This window comes from Cucurbita maxima, unplaced genomic scaffold (genome assembly GCF_002738345.1).
Source record: "Cucurbita maxima cultivar Rimu unplaced genomic scaffold, Cmax_1.0 Cma_Scf00018, whole genome shotgun sequence".
NCBI lineage: Eukaryota > Viridiplantae > Streptophyta > Magnoliopsida > Cucurbitales > Cucurbitaceae > Cucurbita > Cucurbita maxima.
The window spans coordinates 1653604-1673478 of record NW_019272034.1 but is presented as its reverse complement, the minus strand read 5'-3'; the positions used below and the strand labels follow the sequence as shown (position 1 = coordinate 1673478).

The window sequence follows — 19875 nt, the reverse complement described above, 5'->3', positions numbered from 1 at the left end:
ATATATATATATATATATATATATATATATATTTTTTTTTTTTTTTTTTCAAATTTTTTTTAAATATTTGGAGGAGTTAATTAATTATTTTTTATTTTTTATTTTTTGAGTTTTAAGAATATTTTTTAAATGGGTTATTTTTTTTTTTTTATGTTGAAAAACTAATTTTTTTTTTTTTTTTAAATGCATATCTAGTATGGGAAGGTCAAGTAGGTTGGTGATTAGATAACATGAAAATCAAAGACTGAAGTCTCGGTGAATGGCGGTCATAACTGTAACCATTCTAACGTAGCAAAATTTTTTGTCGAGCAAGTTCCGACCCACACGAAAAAACGTAGTAGTCTAGGTACTGTCTCAAGGAGAAACTCGATGAAATAGACATGTCTGTAAAGATGTAAATCATATAAAAAGAATTTATAAAATTTCATTTCCTCCGAAAATATCGAGCCATCAATTAGATACATACTTGAAAAAGCTAGCATTCGATCCAATTATTAAAATATTGATACTTGTTTAGAAAAAGTAGGCTGAGTTTTTAATTTTTTTTTATATATATATTAAATTTAGTATAACCAAATTAATTAGAGAAAATTGAACGGTAGGACGAATCATATTAATCTGTAAATAAAATTACTGGGTATACGCCGTGGGCTATCCCAGGATAACCAAAAAGGGAGAGAACGAACTCGGCTGGAAGCCGGAGGGATATTAAACTCTGAACTAGGTCTGCAAGGAGGAAGAAAGAACACCAAATGGATGCTCAAGCCAAGAGAAAGGCGTTGTTTCGCGCCAAATTGAATGCCCAGAAGAAGGATAAGCGCATCGATTCTCCTCTTGTCAGGTGAATATGGAGTTTCAAGGTCCTACACGGATTTCCCTTATCTATTTTGTCTCTCTGTTCTATTTCCGACTTTGATTTGTGTGGTGTAGTAGACTATTCGGTTATTCTCAGGAAGAAGTTATCGATAGGAAATGATATGCTCTAATGGAATATACAAATTTCAAATTAGTTTTACATCTAGCTCAGTATCAAGTTCTCCTTGCAGTTTTAATTTTCCTATTTTTTGTAGCGTCATTTCTATCTTTTTTCTGTATAAGAAGGTATCAGAGAAATGTTCGACAATGATATAACCTACCAACATTGAGGAAGATTATATTATTGTGAATTATATTAGTTGTATTTCATGTCGAAAATTTTATGAGTTTAAGATTCATCATTTTTAACTTGCGCAGGTACAATGAGCTGGAGCAACCGGTCTGTAGGGTGTGTGATATTGTCTTGAAATCAGAGGCTTACTGGGATGCACACCAGTCTTCCCGTAGACATCACGAGGTAATGTTCTACTATTTCAAATCTTATTAAAAGATATTCACGGCCACATCTGCATCATCAACGTTGATACCCACAATTGTAGTCCTGCAGATACTCACTTTAAACCTTTAAGAGACCTGAAAAGCTCAATATTAGCATGAAGGTTACTGTTGTTGAGTTTGCCAATGTCACTAGTTGTAAAGAGGGTGATATCTTTTGTGAACTTAAGATGATTAATATGCATCGAGTCTCTTCCCTCCACAAAGACCTGAAGAAAACTTTCCTTTATCCCCTTATCCAACATGGTCACTTTGCCTACTATGTGCTAATTGTGTAGATTAATATCAGCTGAAGGTCGAGCATTTTCGTCTTTGTTTCCAAATATTTTGTTCTCAAATTTTGCTTGCAATTACATGAGATGCTGCCGTGAATTGTTTCTTCATCAAATTATTAACCCTCTTATTGTGGGACGAATTAAAGTCCGAATATATTTAATGTCTGAAATGAATATCTATCTGAGAACTGATTTATAGTTTTTTGCTGAGAATTATATTAAGGTTTAGAATATTAGTAGGAAGGAAGATCAGGTACTCCAACGAATTCTAGGTTCAATTATTTCCTTATAATTTATTGTTGGTGGAATGCCGTCCTTATTCCCTAGACTATAGTTTTTTTTGTGCTGATTGAAACACACACGGGTCCCTTTCTCCAAGTTTTTTTTAAAAATATATATATATATATATATATATATATATATATATATATATATATATATAGTTCTGTACACTACACGATGAATGCTCCATACGACCTTTTCTTTTATTTGTTTCTTCATTTTATTTAATTGTATATCCTTGTTTCCATTTTTCTGTTTCCAATGCATCACCTCTACCTGCTGTAGATAGGGAACTTAAAGTCCTAAATCCTAATACAACCTAGTTTGAGCTGGCTTTTGGTCAAATATCTACTAATGGGACATTATTGTAAATGACAGGCAATAAATAATCTCAAAGCTAATGCAGCAGGTAGGTCTGGAGTTAACAATATTAAAGCCGAGGCCCCTACTGAACTCCCTGACAGCAAACCAATAGATTCGAGAGAGCAGAAAACATCGACTGGGACATCAACAGAGTTACCAAAACGTCAGTCATCATCCGTGCTTCCTCCAGATTTTTTCGATCAGAGTGCCAAAAGGCTCAAAACTGGTAAGGAAATAGGCATGCATGAGATACTTATTATGCATGTAGGCCTCAATAATATATATGATGTCCAGGCATCTTTAGATATATGAACTTATATTATTTTATGAACAAATATATGGTTGTGCATAAATATTATTTATATATGTACGACAACAAATATGTATATATATGTATGTACATGATAGTATAGGTGTCACTATTATTATGGTTAAAACTAAAACATGGCTCAGTTGGATCCATCTCAATATGTAATGAGATGGGAATAAGACATTGTACGGAAACATATGCAGAAAATGAGTTACTAAGACATTATTTGGACTGTAAATGCTGCAAATTGTTTTATGTCACGATCAAATTTGTCAAGAAATCTCTACACCCAGTTAGTCAATTGTTAAATGTTTGGCGTTGACAATTGTTCCAATTTGTGTTCGATATTCTTGAGATTTATTTGGTTCTTAGTTTTTGTATAATTGATTTCCGCCCTTATATTCAGTGCATCTGTGGTATTCTGATATCACTTCTCAACATGCCTTATTTGGCTTGTGTCCTTCCAGGAAAGGAATCTATTAAGATCGTCGAACCAGATTCACGTAGTGGTAGCATTGCTCAGTCAGAAGTGATTGCAAAGGGCAGTGACCTTAGTCAGAAATCTTCCACGAATGGTGGTTCAGAGGGCAAGCAAATAAAGGGAGCTCTTCCTGAAGGTTTCTTTGATGATAAGGAGGCTGATTTGCGTGCGCACGGCATAAAACTTGTGAAGCCTGATGTCAAGTAGGTCCTTCCCACTTGTTATGCATGCACCTTTAAACTTGTTTTGTTGAGTTTGGTATGTTAAGCTTCTGTAATCCTTTTATTATATCTAACGATACTATTTTGTGTCGTCCTTGCTTTTAAGGAAGGTGTTTGCATATTTTTATCCCGATTCGATTTGATTTCTCACTTGTTCCATTGTTTGGTTTGCTGTAAATTCCAACCAGAGATAATATTGGGAAATAGGCTACTGATGATTGGATGTGTCCTAAGAAATTCTATATCTTGGTCTTGTTTGACATTATCTGATGTTTTCACTGTTTCTACATTTTCCAATACCACATGAGTTACATATTTTAATAACTCAATCTGTTTTAAAGATTCTGATGGCTGAATAAATAAACATCGATTTTCTTCAATAATGCCGTGGACTCTCCGACCATTGGTTGTGCCACTTTATATTGTAGTCTGGGTCCTTGGATTGCATGGTATTGAACCATTGAACGTGGTTCCCATTCAAATTTTACTACTTTTCCAGAATTCTATGTTTGTATCTCTATACAAACACATCAGAAAACGGACAACAATGTTAGTGATGAGAACTCCAAATATGGTTGTCGGTCGATTGCGTGTAAGGAATGATCTTATTGAATCCATGCAAAAAAGTGTGCAACTTTCTTGTTCTTCAGAAATATATCGCTGTTGTGCATGCTCCTTTACTCTTTGTAGTTTATGCCATGGATTCTATAGGAGCTTGATTGTGTGTATATTTCATTATCAGAGATGAATACAAGGAATTCGAAAAGTTGATCCAAGAGGATTTGAAAGAGGTGGATGATCGTTTGGAAGAGGAGGAGGTAACACCCTACTACTTAGATCCTTTTTGTTTCCCCGTCGGTAGGTTTAACAATGATATCGACTCGGATTTATGGAATGTTCTGTAGGTCGATGCTGCTGAAATGATAGAGGAAGCTGAAACCTTAGAGCAGAAGTAAGTGTAGCACGATAAAACTTGTCACGTTCTTCTAATCTTCATTCCTGGTTGCACTAAACCTTCTGGGTTTCTGTTGACAGGGCGTACAGGGAGAGAGTGGAAAAGTTGAAGAGGAAGAAAATGGAGTTGAAGAACAAAAAATCAGCAGAACAAAGTAGAGGCAAGCCCGACATTCCTACTAAAGAGTCGAGCCTTGACGACTCTTTGAGTGATGATGACAGTGACACCAATTATACAGTAGATTGGAGAGCTCAACACTCATGATAACAAGTCAGCTCTAAACTTTTGATGTACTTTAAGACGAGATGATGAAAAAGGAGTACAGAATGTGATAATGTTGATAGAAATTTGATGTTTAACCACGCGTTGTAGCTTGGAAAAAGCGTTACGGGCATAGTTGAATGGCCGTAAAATTTTATTGATGACGTTAGAAGTTAAACTTTTACGAACTTTATTTTGTTTCATATACATTATGTATCATCATATAAGCTTTCATGTTGTGTGGTTGGACCCTCTCTAAATTTGGATGAAAGGGTCTAAATTTAAGAGACATCAATCTAGTTAAAGTTATTTGAAACTCAAAGCCGACTACTATTTGTGTGTAGTTAAAAGGATCTCTTAATTTGAATCGTTAGAGCTTTTATTTAAGTCTTATATGAATTATGATCGAAAAAAATAGATTCGAAGTGTGACAAAATTAAATGTTAAATTATAGTTACTTGATACATTTTTTTTCAAATTATTATTGTAGTGAAAAATTCGAACATAACGTAATTGTTCTTTTTGGACTTCTTCTCGAGGCTTTAAAACGCATTGCTACGGGAAGGTTTTCACACTCTTGACCCAGCGTTCTTGCCGGCACTCGTTTCTTTCTCTAATCGATGTACGACCCTCGTCCTCTTTGGGCTTTCCCTTAAGGCTTTAAAAGGCATCTGGTAGGGGAAGGTTTCCACACCCTTGATCCAACATCCTCACTGACATTCGTTCCTTTCTCTAATCGATGTGGAACCTTCGTCCTCTTTGGGCTTCCCCTCAAGACTTTAAAACGCGTGCTAGAGAAAGGTTTTCACACCCTTGGCCCAACGTCCACGCTGGCACTCGTTCCTTTCTCCAATCGATGTAGGACCACCGCCAAATCCACCCACTTTGGGGGCTAGCGTCCTTACTAGCATGCTGCCTCGTGTCTACCCCCTTCCCCCCCTTCGGGCAAGAGTAAGAAGGCTGACACATCGTTCGGTGTCTGGCTCTGATATCATTTGTAACCGTCCAGATCCACTGTTAGCAGATATTGTTTTCTTTGGGCATTCCTTTCCGGGCTTTCCCTTAAGGTTTTAAAACGCATCTGCTAGAGAAAAGTTTCCACACTTAAGTGATTTGTTCTCCTCTTAAACAAGGTGGGACATCACAAAAAATATAAAATATATAAAATATTTTGATTTTAGATAACATGCATAAATAAAATCTCTCTCATATATTTTTTTAATAGAGAAAAAGCGTCTCTAGAAAAAACAAAACTAAAAATTCTGTTAAATTCATGGAATTCTATAGAAAAATTGCATTTGTTTTTCTCTGCCAGGAATTTTGATATTTTAATAAATTCATGAATTAAAAATTTGGTAAAGACCTAATCCAATGAACATAATAGGTTTTTCCATTGGAAAAAAAAAATAAATAAAAAAAGCGCGGGTTAAGGGGAAAAAAAGCGGTACCGTACCGTACCGTTCAGCAAAAACCCCTTAAAACCCGTTTCTTCTTGCTCCACTACCTTCCAGTTCATCATTCCAGAAACCGCTCGAAGCAGACGAGGATGTACACGAGAACAGCTGCTTCCAAATGGTTGAAGCGATTGAGCTTTCGTTCTACAGCATTCAATCGCACTTCCGAAACTCCCACTTCTATCAACGTGCCGATTTTCTCCTCCCGCTGTACGTAATTCAAGCTCGTCACTTAGTTCTCAACTGAATTTGTTGATGCAAAATTGTTGGACCTGCAATTAGGTGAATTATACAAGATTAGGAATAATCTTTCACTTGGAGCTAAGTTCTATGATGTTCGAATAACTGAACTGCCATTAGTTCTTAGCTAGTTTGTGTTGCGAGGCATGTTTTGAACTATATAGGAGTAAGAAACCTTGAGACATGTTATTAATCTCCGACCACGAAATCCAGATTAAACTTGGCTTTCAAATTGTTCACGGCATTGAAAAATGATTGAACGGTTCTTTAATTGATTCACAATTCCCCGAATGGCTTTTATTTTCGCTAATCATTTTTTTTCTTGCAGGCAATGTGAAATCTTCTTCTCGCAATAATAGCAATGACTATCGCGATGGTTATCTCAATGGTTTTCCATGGGTTCTTTTCTCTGGACCTGCTGCAGGTTTGCTGTTTTCACCATTTTATGTACGCGTTTCAGTTTTTATGGTTACTTGTCCATGTATTTGGTCACAGTCAGTGGCTGCTAGCTGGGGCACCTTGTCCTTGGTGGCTAAATTTTGGACAAAATCTCACGGAAGATGAAATTCATGTGTGATATCGAATATGAGACCCTGTCAATGCTTAGATTGCATGCTTTGGATGCTGAATTTCTGTAGGATTTCTCTTGCAAATTGCTCTTAATGAACTTATCCTCGCTACATCATTTCTTGGAAAAGGCATCCATTTCAGTTGAGCTGTAAACCCAAAATAGTAAAGAAAAACAAGGTCTTCTTTAGTATTTATCCTCTCAGTCTTGTTATATTGGGTTAGAGCCTTTCTTATCGGGTCAAGTCTTTAGGAGTTGTTTTGACTCCATTTTTTGGGCGGTATTTTTGTATTCTTTCCTTTCTTCTTGATAGCAGCTTTGTTTTTTAAGGAAAAACAAAAAAATAGTGGCACTCTGCCAATATTTTGTACAAAATCCAAAGCACCTTTTCTATTTCTGGGCTGGTTTGTTTTGTATAAAAAAGAGGATCAAGGCCATATGTTCTGGTCTTGCTTGTTCAACATTATTTGTTGGCATAAGCTCTTGGAACTTGGAAGCCTTTGGGGTATATTTGGCTTACACCTCCAATTCCTTGTCCTTGCCTGAAAAGCATAATCACCATATCTAGATTTTCATAAGAGTGCTCCTAGGGGTGCCACAAGGTTTCTTAAAATTGTGTAAAGCCACCAAATGACAAAATAAGAAGTTATTTAACTACTAGATTGGAGACATTTTGTTTTTTGATTCTTCTGTTTTAGTCTTAGGGATTCTTCATCCCTAGGCCTTTAGGGCGTGTTCTTCCTCTTTTGATGTTTATTTGATTTCCTTGTTTCCCTACTAAACTTATGGTAATTTTATTTTTTTACTAAAGCTATGATGTCTCCAATTTCCTTAGAAGAAACTTTGAATAGTTAGTTTCCAGCATGAAATGAACGAGACATCTAGGAGTGCACAACCATCATTGTAACTATTTGAGGGGGAACAATAGGGATGCCAACCCCATACCTAGAGTACTTGTTAGATCCCACATCAGTTGGAGAGGGGAACATAGTATTATTTATAAGGGTGTGGAAACCTCTCTCTAACAGACGTGTTTTAAAACCATGAGGGGAAACTTGAAAGGAAAAGCCCAAAGAGGACAATATCTGCTAGCGGTGGGCTTGGGCTGTTACAAATGGTATCAGAACCAGGCACCACGCAGTGTGCCAGCGAGGACGTTGGTCTGCCTAGGGAGGTGGATTGTGAGATCCCACTTCGGTTGGAGAGGAGAACGAAACATTCCTTATAAAAGTGTGAAAACCTCTCCCTAACAAACACATTTTAAAACCTTTAGGGGTAGTCCGAAAAATAAAGCCCAAAGAGGACAATATCTGCTAGCGGTGGTGGACTTGGGCTGTTACAATATTATCCAATTTAACACCAAATTTTCAATCAATTTTAATGAGGTTCTCAAATAATTTGTTTGTTTTCCGTTATAAATAGCTGTGGTGATTACTGAATTTTTGTTGGGGTGGTGGATTTTATGTCTTTGTAGAACCTTTTTGAGGTTCTTGCCTTTTGCACTCTTTTACCAGCTATTTCTTATAGCTTTAGTATTTCTTAATAAAATTTTCTGTGAACTACAAAAAAGGGAAAAGATAAAGAATTGATGATGTTATGAAGATCGATAATTTGTTGTAATGACACCCATTAGCCTCTGTGGTGCAGCTATAATTCTTGGAATAAACTCAAATCCTGTCTTAGCTAAAGACGCACCCTCTAAGCCAAGTTCTGAAAATGGTATTGAGGAGAGTGACACTATTGGACTACGCAAAGTGGAGGATGGTTCTGTAATTTCAAATTTACATACTTCAAAGTGGAGGGTTTTTACTGATAATGCTCGGGACTTGTTTCTGCAGGCAAGCATGTTTCTTTTACCTTCACTAGCAGTTAATTTTTTTAATGATTTGCAGAAAGAAGTATCGTAATCTTTTTCTTTAATCAGGGGAAACTTGAAGAAGCTGAAAGATATTTTGTTTCTGCGATTCAAGAAGCTAAAGAAGGTTTTGGGGAGAGGGATCCTCATGTTGCTTCTGCCTTCAACAATCTGGTATTGTAGCTGCTGTATTTTCTAATCTTTTTCTTGTTTTACCTTGATAGAATCATTGAGTAGAACTTTCCTGCAGTCACTGAATAACCTAATGGAATAAGATTTCTTCCAACCAAGAGGTTAGACAAAATATTTGGAGTAGTAAAATAACCTGCCTTTAGGCTGTTGCCCTCCAAGATTGGGAGGCTGTGCTTTATTAGATTGGTTGAGTAGAGGGAACCCTCACCCCTCTACCCTTAGGCTGTTGTTCTCATTTTGTCAGTATATTTCTGTTTTAAATATTTTTTTATATTAAAAAAGCCCAGTCTTTAGATGCATCATATTATTTTGGTTATTAGTTATTATTAAACCTGGAGACTTTTTTGCTTCATCAAAGTCATCATTTAGTTTATATATTATATATCAAGATACAGACTGATCGTTAATCAAAGAACAAACAAGAAAGTAAGGATGTAAATTCCAAAATGAGGTCTTCATGTTGTTGGAAGTAGTATCTAAATTTGTTGGGCTAGATTACCTACAAGTTTTTGCCATATTTGCATTTGTGCGTTCCTATTATTTACATTAAATTGACGTAGAACCTAGGTTGTTAGAATTCAGGAATGGTTCTAATATCAAAACTTCTTTACTAAAATCAGGTATTTACCTTGCATAGAAAAATCTACAATCAAGGACTGTTATGCGATAATGCCATTTATTTTAGATTGTGAAGCATTACCAAGTAATAAATACATTTTGCTATGCTCTTTTTAGGCAGAACTGTATAGAGTCACGAAAACATTTGACAAAGCAGAGCCCATGTATCTGGAGGCCATCAACATATTGGAGGAATCCTATGGCTCTGAAGATATAAGGTTCTTGAATCTTGCTATCTTTTTCTATGTAGCAAACCTCACATTTTTTCCTTACATGAACTAGAAGCATCCTTTTTATCAGCTTTACTTCGCTTGTACATGAACTAGAAGCATCCTTTTTATCAGCTTTACTTCGCTTGTACATGAACTAGAAGCATCCTTTTTTTTTTATTGCATGAAAGCAACATGTACTTCTCTAATTTCCTATGGGATGTTAAGGAACTTCCAGCTGGAATATCATGATGAGGGCCTTGATATGGTAGAGTGTAAGGCCTAGCATGCAATGTGGCCAGGTAGGGGTGTAAGACAGAACATGGAGTGCTGGAAGGACATGGAGGGCAATCTGTGATGATAGCATGTGTTGTAGATGATTGTATGGGTGTGTAAGGATATGATTGAACAAACTTTTGATGACTGATGCCTAGGAGAAGGGTGCAAAGACGATAACTTTGGAGTATGTGGGTGGCACAAATGATTGACTAAAGACCATGACTAGTGTCACAGCCTTACTATGGAGAGAGTTATGGAGAGAGTAGGTTGTGACCCTCAGGTTGCCACAAAAGAAGCGGAGATCCTCAAGTGGCGCCCATTCGACCACGTGAGGGTCTAGACAAGTGCCCTAATGCGGCTGAGGAGGACGGTACATCATCTAACACACACAGAGTGGGTATTGAAGAGAAGATGAGGCATAAGCAAGATAAGGGTAAAGAGTAGACAAGAGTGTCAAAGATAGGCTTGTTGAAGGGCTAGATACGGTCCCGGGTCTTAACCTTGAAAGTTGGTGTTTTGAAGGGAATTTGGGCATGCGGTCGTGGAGTCAAGTCCGTCCTATGAAATATGAAAGCTTGCCGAATTTGGTGTCAATTAGACATCGGACGGATGCTCCACAACAACGTATGTCCGTTCGCCAAAATTATGTCTACACCCGCCAGTTTGAAAATGCCTCAAAATGTTCTTCAGTATGATGCATGATGTTAGCTCTCCACCACCCCTGGACCCTGTGGCCTAAGCGAGCTACCCTATGACACATGTGTATGTCACAGTGAGGGTGAACGTTTCGAGGTTATTCATGTTCATCTGTGTGGAAAGTACCCATGTGATAATCGATCTTCAATCGAACATGAATTTATCCCGTAGAAAATATAATATTTGAAAGTAGACATGTTTGCTTGATTAAATGTTGTGGTGTTTATTTGATTCACATTGCTTCAGATATTGTGCCTACTATAAAGTCAAAATTAATTTCAGTCTTGAGGTTTTAAAATCAGCTCTGCTTTGCTCTATCATTTTTCTTAACAGATCTAGTTTCATATATATATATATATATAAAGTATCTTTGATGTGATTCGAACTCTTATTGTTCAGAGTTGGTTCTGCACTTCACAACCTTGGACAGTTTTATCTAGTTCAGAGGAAGCTAAAAGAAGCCGGCAATTGCTATGAGGTATCAAAATATTCCAATTATTTTCACTTGTTCCCATTATGGTTACCATCCATATTTTTGCTAGTCGAACATCCTCATACTTTTGGGAGTTGGAGCTGATTGTGTGCGGTTGTCTCCATTGATGTGGTGCGGCTGGGAGTTGGAGGTCTAAGCTCTTGCTTCTTGGTCCCCACAGAAGTAGAACCAGAGCGAGGAGGGCCCAAACCTTAGTTATTTTATACCTTGTTGGAGAAGAGTTCAAGTACCCCTTCGGGGATTAAGTGGAACATTAGCCCGGGAATGCAACTTTAACAGCTCGGTTCAGAGAGGGATATATGGTCTCTCTAGATTCAAAAGGCAGCTTCTCCACTGAGTCTGCTTTTTTTTTTTCTTTTTCTTTTTTTTTTAAGTGGAAGAAACAATCCCAAAAATTAGTTCTGATCCTATGATGAAATTTTGCACTTATAAATACCTAAATAAAGTCAAGTTTTTTTTTTTTTTTTTGTTGTCTTCAGTTCATAGAGCCTTAAGCGCACATGAGCTGTTTCAAAGGAAGTGTAAAAATTGATCTTTATCACCCCTCTGTTTTTCTTGCCTCTGCCTGAGTTGTAAAGAGAATCTAGACCACATCTTTCTCCATTGTCATTTTGCTATCAAAGATTGCTCGTAGGTTACTTTTGGTTTGAATGCTTGCCTACCTATATCTATCTAAGAGTGGATCTTGGAGGCTCTCTGGGGGGTGGAAGATGTCTAAGAAAGCTATTATTTTGTGGAAACGTGTGGTTTGTGCCCTTTTGTGGCATATTTGGTTGGAGAGGAACCAAAGATCCTTTGAATATAAGTCGTCTTTCTTTTTATTATTATTTTTACACAAATGTACAGCTTACTGCTTTTTGGCAAGCTTTTAGTCCCAAGAAATTCTTTAGTAATTACAAACTTACTACTCTTTTCAACAATTCAACAATTGGAAAGATTTTTTGAAGTACTTTTTTCCTTGGGAGGGGTTCTCTCTACTCCCAAACCCCAAGGTTGTTCCTTCTTTTGTTTTAGTGCAATCTCGTCTCTTATTAAAACAACAATTATAAGGTGTCATTAGGTTTTAGTGAAATATAATTTACCAGTAATTTTATGGTCATACTCATGATTTGAGGGTAGAATTTCATTTTTATAGCTTTCCTACTTATAATGATTTTCCCCCTAGATTAGTAAATTTGATATGTGATAGTTTCTCGATGTTATAAACTCCTTTTATCAATGCTTACTTTAAATATTATCTACAAATTAATTCCGAAGCCTAGTTATTAATATATATTTTTTTTTTTTTTGCATTTTGTCTTTTAATGATTCTTTGATGTGCAAATTCATGCTAACATTTTTTTTCCCCTTCTGGCTGATGTTATATGATCTGGTTGACAGCGAGCATTGAAGGTAGGAGGCTTGTCATTTGTACTCGAATAAATAATTTCTGTTCTGTTTTGTCATCTCACTTATGATTTTTTGTTCTTCAGATCAAAGGTCATGTTCTCGGATATGGCCATGTTGATTATGCAGATACTATGTACCATCTTGGAACAGTATGCTCTGAGATCCTTGTTTTATCATATTAGTTTTGGCACATTGTTTTTTTTTTTTTTTTCCATCCTCAAAATATTTGACTTTCGACTGACATTTGTTTTTTTTTTAAATATACTAGATCAATAATCAGCTTATATAGTAACAGAAGCTAAATACTTGTACACGACCAAGTCTGGTTTCTTTCAATGTTGATTGTCTTGATACTTCAAATAATAATATATATTTTCCATGCAGGTGCTATACCTTTTGGGGGAGGAAAAAGATTCTGAGGCCCTGATCCAGGATTCCATAAGGATACTGGAGGTATATCAACATCAACATTGTACCATAATTCCATTGTTACATGTTTCACAACCTTGTATTGTTTCATCATGTAGGAAGGTGGCCTAGGTGAGTCATTTCTTTGCGTCAGAAGATTGCGATATCTGGCTAAGGTTAGGCTTTATCCTATACTCTTTTACTTTCCATCTTTTCTTCTCTTTTGGTGTATCAAAAAAATTGACCCTTCATCACTTCGGGAAGTCTTTTCTTTGTTAGGATAGATAATGTTAGACATGCCTAGTTATCAACAAGAATAACACACCACCAGTTTTCATAATTAATCATAATATTTTAGAGGCACCCCAAATATCGCTATGATATGATTAGTGAATGAACTAAGTTACGTGATTTGGAGGCTTTATAGATTTTTGTAAATGTATAGATTGACGATATTTTTGCAACAATGGAACTTTTATGATCAATAAAGGACGAATAGAAATTTAAGATAGAAAAAATTGGGATGTTATGGATGCTAATTCATGATCTGATTGATTTATGATAAAGAAGTAATACTACTAAAACCTTCGTTTGTTTGTTGTTGTTTTAATACTAATTTATCATTCATCAAAGTAGCAGTAGAGACCATTAAGCAACACGTTTAATCATTTTCTCTAAGTCTTATTTCTGAAAAATATAATGAGATTTGAAAATGTTATACAGTTAGAATCTCTAGAAAGCTTAGGATAGATGAAAGATTACTTGCTTTATGATCATGGGACAAAATGTAAGGAGATTGTCTAGGTTAGTTTAGTAGTTTATTTTCTTGCGGTAGATGGAGACTACCATTCAAGTCTCTAATTTTTTCTTTATAATAAGAAATAAAGTGAATCAAATAGATGAGAAGTACTAGTTGCAGTCGTTACGGTAAAAAACTGTTTATAGTCCATGGAGATGAATTACGAGCAGGAGAGTAGGATTGTTGAATATATATGATTATTGATGCATATGTGAGCATGTTAGTTTTCTCTTATACATTTTTCCTAATTCTTCCCCCTTTTTAATCATATTCTATAGTTCTACTTGAGCTATCGTTAATAATTTTGTTGTCTTCCTGATGCTCCAGATATATATGAAGTCTAATAATCTCTTTGAAGCTGAGAATGTGCAAAGAAAAGTTTTGCACATTATGGAATTATCAAAGGTTCATCTTCATCTTTTCTTTTTTACTATATTTTTATGCTTTAGTTTTTGCTCGGGATCTAGTGCTCATGTAATGTCTTTTCCTTTTTGATGTGGAGTACATGCATTTGTATTTTCTAACTTCTTGATCTCTCTCTCAATTTTATGTCATGATTTAAGAATGTCTACTTCATGATTTTAACCTATATTGACATGACGCCTACAAGGCAACATGTTAAGGGTAGATTGATCAAAATTTGGTGATGAATACTCCAGTCTTTTCCATTGTTTGGTGAACAGTGCAGAATCTAGTTATTACTGAAATACACGGTGAGAATGGGAATTTTACTGACCACAGGAGAGGATATTGTGCTCAAAGTGGCAGGCCTTTTTAGCAAAACCTACTTGATAAACAATAAATCCTTACCATCACATTTTCATGTGACCAAGCTTATGACAATGAAGACACACTCTCTATCTTGTATTTGATCGTCAAAACTAGTCCTCAAATGAACTATATCAGATCTGATTGCAGGGTTTTGTTCCACCATTCCATTAAAAAATAAAAATGACACTCACGAAAACATAGATACAAAATTTGATTTGAATGCACAAAATTAGAGTCCAGCAGTAACCTAAAAAAATTTAGTACGGAGGGAATTGGAAGCCAAAAACCCTTTTTCCTTCCTGAAATCATTCCAAATATGAGCTACTTTTGATCAAAATAAGCATACAAGCTGAATGTGGACAGTAGGATGGTTGAACCACGACAATGGTTGGAGAAATTCAAGCCAATCTGCACCCTCAGAACTGACATGTAAGACAAAGGGTGGATGCTTCCGGTTGCGCATGGAGCCTATGTGCAGTTGATCTGGCAGTGACACTTTAGGGTTTGTTAAATTAACCGACAGTCTTCCTCAAAGGTTGAAGCATTCCAAAGTAGTGCTTCCAAACTCCAAATTGTAACTCAAGAAAATCCTAACGGCCCACAAAGAGTACTATGGGAGATAAAGGGAAGGAATACTTCATATCATTCCTTTATACACACACTGGGGGTTGATACTTGTGAAGCAGAATGACTATCAAAATTAGAATTTAGTATATTGTGCAATGTAACATAGAGTTCATTATAAGTTTTGATCTTTAACTAACATTGCAAGCGATATTTAGTAATACTTAACCCCCATAGGTTTTTTGTTTCTGTTGTGTGCCTGCTTGTGTGTATGCATACTTCCTTGGTCAATTGGCGAACTCAGTATATCTCTTATGGGTGTAGGGCTGGAATTCTCTGGAAACTATAAATTCTGCTGATGGCTTGGCCTCAACGTTATATGCCAATGGATGCTTGAATGAAGCACAGGAGCTTTTTGAAAGGTAAACTGATGAGTGTTAGCAACTTACAAAAAAGAGTCTTCTAACGAAGTCATTTCTTTCAGGTGTCTTGATGCACGGAAAACCTTACTTCCTAAGGACCACATCCAGGTTTTCAATTTATAACATTCAGATTGTATTCTGAGGACGTGATTAATAAAATAACGATACTCTTATTTTCCTGTTTAATGCATTTTTGTTTTTGTATGTTAGGGAAATGATGAAGTTTTAGAAAATGCATTATTTTTTCAGTTTTGTCTGAGACATCTGCTCTTCGACTAATAATAACTCCATATCTACTAATGTGGTGCAGATTGGCGCTAACATGCTTCACATTGCTCGAGTGGTAATGCAAAGTTCCAAAGAACTAAAGGCGACTGATATTTCTAAAGCAGTTATTGGAATTGATAAAGCTAAAGAACTTTTAAGTAACTCTATAAGGTTTGTATTGGGATTTCACTTTTCTATCATAATCCAAAGGGCAGCTCTAGGGGTCATATACGCAGGCTAAATTCTAAGAAGGAAATAACTTACTAAAGAAACTAGAAAATTATGCGGGAAGAATAAATATTCAGAATAATAGTTAAATGAACCCGTATGTTCGGGACTTTACAATCCATGGGAACATGTTAGGAAATTCAAGGGCCTACAATCTTTCAAAACCATCCATATCCATAGTAGTAACCATTGCCATTGCCGAAGTTCTATCTTCTAGTGTCCAGGTTGCGATCAAAGTTTCTTAGCATTTCTGTAGAAATAGATTTGCGAAGGCCAATCTTTGAATTTGAGATCTTCAAGAAGAAAATTAAAATGATGAAAACCCTTTGCAAATTAGCTTGGTCTCCTGAACAAAAAAAATGATGATAATTGATTTGAGAAAATTTGGTTGGAAATAAGTCGAGACCATCTAGCAACATTCTGAAAGATTTACTTTGTCTAGCTATTTGTTATTGAGTTGATAAAACGTGTTCAAGTGTGGTCATATATATGTTACAAGCCACCTACCACTGCTGTAGGAGAAGCTGAAGTGTAGAAGGATAACATGGGAAGGAAAAGAGCAGCTATGCTTAAACAATTTGATGGAAACTGGAAATATTCTTTTACTTGATGTAAGGGGGGTAAACACCTTGAAATAGGTAAAATTGGAAAATCATATAATTTAAAATGCCTACTAGTATAGGAGGCCTCTAGCTTCTTGAATTTAATCTTCTGAAAGATAGAATTATATAGACCATTAATCATGTTAGCTTTACAAGTTTAATTGGATTGTCCGAAATCCTTCCCCACATTTAATAGTCATCATGAAAAATAAGGATAGTTAACCTAGATGACTTTATGACTCAAAATCACCGTAGTTAAGCTGGGTAGCCTGGGTTATGATTTTACTATAAGCTTATGTAAATATCACCCAATGGCAGGATATCACGAGGAGCATTAGATAAAATAAGCAAGCATGGTGAGAAGAAAAAAATTCATGAAGATGGAGAAACTAGAAGGGACGGGCGTACTGCACTTCTCATACTGGTCAGTTTTCCTTTCTATATAATGAAGAACGGCAGTTTCGTCATATTTAACGCTTTCCTGTTAAATTTGTTTTCTTGAAATGTATCCATAACCCAAATTTATGTATCTAATTATCAATCCGTAGAAACTCACTCAATTCATGAGCTTTTACGCATCAAGACCATTGCTTGGTACTGCCAATAGGTTTGAAGGTTTGAGCTGAACAACTATTTTAGATGTAGCTATTTAGTTAAATGTAAATTTATTCAAAGTCGACCAAAATGAAATGAGTGAGTATGTGAATAATTATTCTAAACCAAAATCAGAATAGAACAATATCTTCTTGATGTTGATTGTTTTTTTATAACCAAACAATGAACCGAAATCTTCATTTTGGGAGTTGGATTAAAGTTTTTTGTTCGTACATATCAACTCAATATGAGAGAATGTGCATCCACACTACAGAATGTTTACTCTCAATATTGGTTGTCTTGATGTTGGTCATTTATATTAAGGAATATAACAGATATAATTTAACTAATAGAGTACCTCAAATTAAGGGTTCTCTTTATTTCAAAAGAAACAAAGAATGGAGCTCATGAAATTGAAATACCAGGTGCATTAGTGTGTTTGTCCATTGTTTCATCCACGTTCTATGTTTATGTCCTTTCAATAAGATCAAGACTCATGGATGGGAATTTTCTCATGTCAATTGGAGATCTATATTGTGTTGCAGTTACAGTCGCTTGATGCTCTAGGACATTTGGAAATCACCGTGCAAGAGATGAAAGTATCAAAGGTTAGCAGTGATGGCTTATTTAAGTGATGGTGTCCTAAACTTACAATTGCTTCTGAACTGTAGTATTGGTGTCGTAAGTATATGAGTGTGCATATGTCTTAATATCTGTGAGGGTTTTGGCCGGTTTACTTAATCCCAACTGATCTTAGGTGCAACCATTTGACCCTACAAACATAAAATCCTTTTGAATTATGCGATTATATATATATATAATATGTAACAGAATTGAGATAAAGATATTTGTTTTACACTTCCTCGGATTATGTGTTGGCTAATATTGGGTCCAGTTGGTGAGTTGTACTCACCTTGAAGGCGGGCAAATACATGATGGAGTTTTGTAGAACAGTTATCCAACTGAGAGTGAACCGTTGTAGAGTCGGTCAGTTCAGTTGATCTTTCATAAAACATTTTTGGCATCAAGTTGAATCCTAGGGACAATGGAAGAACAAGTGAAGACTAAAAATCTAAGGGACTACCTTTCCAAAACTAAAAACTAGAAAAATAAGGACAGAGGGAAGAGAGAAGATGTAACAATAAACTTATTTAATTTTATTGAATTCATTTGGATCAATTGTCACATTCCAGAAGCAACGAGTCTTCCGTCTTTGTTGTGCCCTCATTCATCAATATAATTTCATTGGCTCTTCTTTGAGTAACCGGAATGTGTTATTACAGGAGGATCCTTCGCTTGTTCAGGCTGAGAATGTTCTCTTTGAATGCATTTCAGCTTATCAAAAGGTAACACGGTCTTATGATTGTTATTATTTCTGTGCCTTGAGCTTGACATCAATGGCCACATAGTGACCTGCATGGCTGCATATGCATTTTAGACAATTCGGGTGATGACAATTTTGATTTTTGTTTAAGAAATCTTGTTTACCATCTCTTTAATTTGTGATTTACTTTCTAGATGCATTTTCAAAACCTAGTTTTCTAAAACTTGATTGTTATTACTATTTTCTGTTCTTAAAATCTAGCCAACATTTTGAAATTATTATCAAACCAACCTTTATTTCTATTGCTAATCAATCCCTATACACAGGCTGGATATATAAGTGTATGTTCACAATGACAATTTTATGAAACCATTACGAAATGATACTTAAATTTTGTTCTAGGAAATGTCTAACCATTCCAGTTTTTTAGAATACTGATATAAATGCTTTACATTTCCAGTAGTTTTATTGATAGTACCATTTTCAAGTGAATTCTTTTAGCTAAAATTTTATTTTGTGACCATATTTTCTTAGAATCTGTATTGAAACATAAAAATTATTCTGTCGTCGGGCTTGGTTCTGTACTCATGTTATTAAAATGAGCCGACTTGAATATAATTCTGAAGACATTAGTTATGGAACCAAAAAGAGAAAAAAGAGACTTCGAAATATGGTTGGATGCATTTTTGTGGAATAGGTTTATCAACTATTGTATAAAATTACATTTAAAATACTCTCTACAATGCTCATGGAATTTGTGGTCTTGAAGAACAGCCTGAAGTAACTGTTACATCCCCTTTTTACCCACTCTTTAATACGTGTTAACAATTAGGGGTCTCAAAAACATTGGTACATTTGTATTTGAACTTGTTCTAAAGATCTTGAACCAAATTATGAATGATCACACAAATGCAGTTCAAAGGTACAACTTTTGAAACTCCTGAAGTCAAGGCTGAGTACTTCTCTTGTTTGAAGCGTCTCTCGATCCTGATTAGTGATGACAAGACGAGTAGGCAGAGAAGAATGAGTTCACAAGATCTACAGGATGAAATCAGTCGCCTTGAGGTCGAATTGTCTCCATACAGAAAACAAAAAAGTTAAAAATCTTGTTACTTATTCAGGCCTGGAACATTAGTATGGCTTAATGGCTTCTCTTCATCTACCGCAGCAACATGGGAAGGTTCCCTACTAACTTCATCTCTCTTCCATTTCTTAATTATTTATGTTGGTTTATTTTCCCCTTTCCTTATTCTGCATATTGGCCTAAGCCTTAAAGTGATATTTACTTGCAATGAAAGAGCTGCTTGGCAATCTTTTTTCATCTCATACCATTGGTTTTTTTTTTTTTTTTTTTTTTTTTTTTTTTTTTTTTTTTTTTTTTTTT

At 35.5% G+C, this 19875-nt stretch overlaps 2 protein-coding genes and 1 long non-coding RNA gene across 4 annotated transcripts; 2 read left to right on the top strand and 1 right to left on the bottom strand.

Annotated features, from left to right (window-relative positions):
• Nucleotides 1-637: 637 nt before the first annotated feature.
• On the top strand, nucleotides 638-4808 carry LOC111492621 (zinc finger protein 830-like). 2 transcript variants are annotated; one of them, XM_023141993.1, is made up of 7 exons: nucleotides 638-860; nucleotides 1234-1333; nucleotides 2307-2517; nucleotides 3069-3285; nucleotides 4046-4121; nucleotides 4209-4255; nucleotides 4339-4808. In XM_023141993.1, the coding sequence occupies exons 1-7, from the start codon at nucleotides 799-801 to the stop codon at nucleotides 4520-4522; spliced, it is 897 nt and encodes a 298-aa protein (XP_022997761.1). In that variant the 5' UTR covers nucleotides 638-798; the 3' UTR covers nucleotides 4523-4808. The 2 variants fall into 2 exon arrangements, with proteins under 2 accessions (XP_022997761.1, XP_022997760.1); XM_023141992.1 differs by having other exon boundaries at nucleotides 639-841.
• Nucleotides 4809-5922: 1114 nt separating this feature from the next.
• On the top strand, nucleotides 5923-19817 carry LOC111492620. Its single transcript, XM_023141990.1, has 18 exons — nucleotides 5923-6183; nucleotides 6542-6637; nucleotides 8429-8619; nucleotides 8706-8810; nucleotides 9564-9664; nucleotides 11030-11108; nucleotides 12504-12515; nucleotides 12596-12661; nucleotides 12897-12965; nucleotides 13040-13096; nucleotides 14047-14124; nucleotides 15379-15476; nucleotides 15539-15584; nucleotides 15787-15914; nucleotides 16892-16997; nucleotides 17713-17775; nucleotides 18451-18513; nucleotides 19407-19817. The coding sequence occupies exons 1-18, from the start codon at nucleotides 6066-6068 to the stop codon at nucleotides 19590-19592; spliced, it is 1662 nt and encodes a 553-aa protein (XP_022997758.1). The 5' UTR covers nucleotides 5923-6065; the 3' UTR covers nucleotides 19593-19817.
• On the bottom strand, nucleotides 9028-19400 carry LOC111492622. The gene is made up of 3 exons (XR_002719905.1): nucleotides 19134-19400; nucleotides 9385-9391; nucleotides 9028-9040 (listed from the first exon to the last, which is right to left on the bottom strand). It is a non-coding gene; the product is annotated as an uncharacterized LOC111492622 (long non-coding RNA).
• Nucleotides 19818-19875: the final 58 nt, after the last annotated feature.